The sequence below is a fragment of the Eimeria mitis genome, genomic scaffold (genome assembly GCF_000499745.2).
Source record: "Eimeria mitis Houghton genomic scaffold, Emh_scaff911, whole genome shotgun sequence".
Classification (NCBI taxonomy): domain Eukaryota; phylum Apicomplexa; class Conoidasida; order Eucoccidiorida; family Eimeriidae; genus Eimeria; species Eimeria mitis.
This window is the reverse complement of record NW_013576707.1, coordinates 1,663-3,102: the sequence shown is the minus strand read 5'-3', so window position 1 is coordinate 3,102 and position 1,440 is coordinate 1,663. Positions and strand designations below refer to the sequence as shown.

The 1,440-nt window shown below is 54.4% G+C and overlaps 1 protein-coding gene across 1 annotated transcript in view; it reads left to right on the top strand.

Moving 5' to 3' along the window:
- EMH_0025160 (uncharacterized protein) overlaps positions 1–1,440 on the top strand; it is a gene marked incomplete at both ends in the record, with an annotated part of 3,653 nt that overhangs the window by 2,067 nt on the left and 146 nt on the right. Inside the window, one exon of the mRNA XM_013502411.1 lies at positions 54–1,440. Coding sequence (XP_013357865.1) covers positions 54–1,440 — 1,387 coding nt within the window. The remainder of the gene's footprint in view (positions 1–53) is intronic.

The window sequence follows — 1,440 nt, the reverse complement described above, 5'->3', positions numbered from 1 at the left end:
CTAATAGTTTTTTATCTTTGGGTTTCACTGCTGTGTCTTCACGCTATACAGAGTATGGTGAGGCTGCTCCCCTGGTCGCTATCAACCCAAACCCTATACCTTCTCCTCCTGCTGCTGCTGCTGCTGCTGCTGCAGGAGGAGGAGCAGCAGCAGCAGTAGCAGCAGCAGCAGAAGCAGCAGCAGAAGCAGAAGCAGCACCCAGCAGAGTGGATAGAGATCCCCATAGAGACGAAGCTACTGTAGCTCAGTTACTTTCTTTTGACTCTATCGATGCTGCTGCTTGGCTGGGGGTTGCTGCAGCAGCAGACCTTCTTGCTGCTGCTGTAGATAAAGTATACGCGGGGATGCAGCAGGCGGTGCTGACGGAGGGCCCCTCAGCAGCAACAGAAGAAAACTGCTCCTTTAAGCTGGGGCTGAGGCAGCAGGATTTCGAGGCTTTTGCTGCTGCTGCAGCAGCAGCAGCAGCAGCAGCAGGAGCAGCAGGAGCAGCAGCAGCAGCAGAAGCAACAATACCCAATTGTAAGCCTGGCGGGTTGCTGCTGCAGTGTGCTAAAGAGCTGCAGCAGCTATCCTCACCAAAGTCGGATATGTTGCTGCAGCTGCTGCAGCAGCAGGTTATCGCAGCAGCACCAACACAACAGCAGCAAGGCCACCGTATGCTGCGTCTGCTGAAGCAGCCAGGTGTATGGTTGCTGCTGCAGCGGCTGCTGGGTGGTGGGGGTGCAGCACGTCTAGAGGAGGAGCAGCAGCAGCAGTATTACGATAGAGAGATGGAAACAATAACAATAAAAAACTACAAAGAGCAACCTTATAATAAAATGAAACAACACCCCCACACCATACGATCAGAGATGCTGCGCTTCAGCAGCATCTATCTAGACCTGCTGCCTACAGAAGCATACTGGCATTCACTGCAGCAAGGCTGCTTCTATGCTTATCTAGGGTTAGCTGATACCTTGGGTTCTGTCTTTGTTAGAGCTGCACACTGGGAGCCACAAACACTGCAGCATCTCGTTGCTGCTGCTGAAGCTGCTGCTGCTTCGGCTGCTGCTGGAGCTGCTGCAGCACGAGCAATCAGCGGAGCCTTGCCCCGCCACCATACACACCATAGAACGCGAGACAGCCACCATCAACATCTGCTGCAGCAGCAGCAGCAGCAGCAGCAGCAGCGGCTGCAGCAGCAGCAGCAGCAGCAGCAGCGGGTGCAGGGGCACAGGCCGCACCCGTCGACTTCGTTCCTGCAGCAAGCGCCAGCAGCAGACCCGGCGTGGCAGACGCCTATTGGGGTGTATGCACAGCAGCACGATGCAGCAGCAACAGCAGCAGCACACCAGCTTGCTTCTGGTTATATATTAAAACCTATACAGCCATTCTATGAGTTTTATCGCTTGAAGCTATTAGCCGATGCATCTGTTTCTCTTTTCTCCGCAGAGGGTGAAA